Consider the following 1604-nt stretch of genomic DNA (forward strand, 5'->3'; position numbering starts at 1 on the left):
CCGAGTCGAATAACAACTGTTTGTTCTCCCGTTGGGAAGATGCCTTCCCCATTCTGAAAGACCATATCAAATTTCCTTTTTTTTTTTTCTCCAAACACTGCACTTTTTAAAAACTCTTAAAGACTCTTCTTGAACAGGGGCTGTGAAAACCACAATTCTCTTTGTAACTGAATAGGTTACGAGGCAAATATACAGAGCACGGCGGAAAGATCACGCACACACTTGGTCACAGATTTAATCAGTTCTCTGTTGAATGACGAGACAGGGTTTAATTGCACGGAGATAGTACATAACATTTCAAATATAAAAAAAGTACAACTGGTAGTGCTATCGAAAATCAGACTTTTTTTGAAAGGATAGAAAACGTATACCAAGACCCATGAGTCATCCTCATCGTCACATAGGTGAGGATGAACCTAGTGATTCATTCATGCAGGTTTTATATGTGGATACGATGATTTTTTTTTTTTTCTTTTTGAAGAATTCTTTTGTGGCTATGAGATGAGAAACATCGCACGGACGTAACAATGTATTATGGTCACGTCAGAGTTTTCCCCTATTTTGCTTTTAGTGGTAGGATTACTTAAAATACCCAACCGACATAATGTGTTTTCCATAAAGAGGACACTGCTCTATGCATTATCCCTCCCCTGTACCGCTTGGTACCGCATCACCCGGCTTCTTGGTTAAGAGGGAGGCCAAGGGAGTCCAAATTTTAGGCAGCGAGTGGCGAATTGGTCGGCAAACCTTACCGGGAGTGGCTCTCCTAAGAGACCCGATAGGCAGGATGAGAAGCATCCTTGCCATCCAGCGAAAGGTGTCACAGGCATTTTTGCCCAGCCGGGTTTGACGCCATGCCGGCTGGGTCTCGGTCCAGATGAGGGTGTCCCGACCTGATTCACGAGGCACCAGGAGCCAGCGCCCAGTGAGCCCGCTCCAGCGGCCAGGGTCCCGAGCAAGGCACTCTGGGTGGCAGGACCCTGCCGCTCCCTCTGCCTCTCTGGGGACGTGTTCAGAGGAGGGGACCCTCCCGGCCACAGGGCCAGAGGCCCCGCCCCCTCCTGAAGTCAGCTTCTGGGGCCTGCCAGGGGGCACCCACGGAAGCGGGAGGCAGGAGGACGACGGGGAGGAGGGCCTGCCTCCCACCCCTACTGGTGTCCCCTCGACCTTCAGCCCTGGCCCAGGCCTGGAGAAACCGCGAAATGTTCGGGCCGATCAGAGAAATGGGTTGGGAGTCTCCTCAGATTCCAAAACCGGAAACGGCAGTTCTTCCAACAGAGGCCCCGTCAAGGAAGCTCTGGGTGACAGGCTGCAGTTAAAAACTTCGTCTATGGAACCTGGAGGAAGGAAAGCGGGCCGTTACCGTCGAGGGAAACCGAAGCAAACCGACAGAGCTCACGCCGCGTCACGGTCCCAGGGGTCCCGGCTTCCTCGGACACACGCCAAGGCCACACCTACGGCTCGTGCTTTGCTGCCAGGACACGGGTGGCCGTTTGCTCCCCCATGGGCGGGAGGCGATCCGCAGTGAGTTGCGTGAACTCTTTCTCGCTTGATGACAAAAGGCCCACAGTAGGGTCAGAGGTCGGTTTTTGAGAAGGAGGTGG

General features: G+C 52.5%; 1 protein-coding gene across 1 annotated transcript in view; it reads right to left on the bottom strand.

The window, feature by feature from the left end:
- Positions 1-226: 226 nt before the first annotated feature.
- Positions 227-1604, bottom strand: part of MEDAG (mesenteric estrogen dependent adipogenesis) — a 14186-nt gene continuing 12808 nt past the window's right edge. The window contains exon 5 of the mRNA XM_011360192.2: positions 227-1337. Coding sequence (XP_011358494.1) covers positions 1216-1337 — 122 coding nt within the window. The 3' untranslated portion in view covers positions 227-1215. The remainder of the gene's footprint in view (positions 1338-1604) is intronic.

The sequence above is a fragment of the Pteropus vampyrus genome, unplaced genomic scaffold, assembly GCF_000151845.1.
Source record: "Pteropus vampyrus isolate Shadow unplaced genomic scaffold, Pvam_2.0 Scaffold52, whole genome shotgun sequence".
Classification (NCBI taxonomy): domain Eukaryota; kingdom Metazoa; phylum Chordata; class Mammalia; order Chiroptera; family Pteropodidae; genus Pteropus; species Pteropus vampyrus.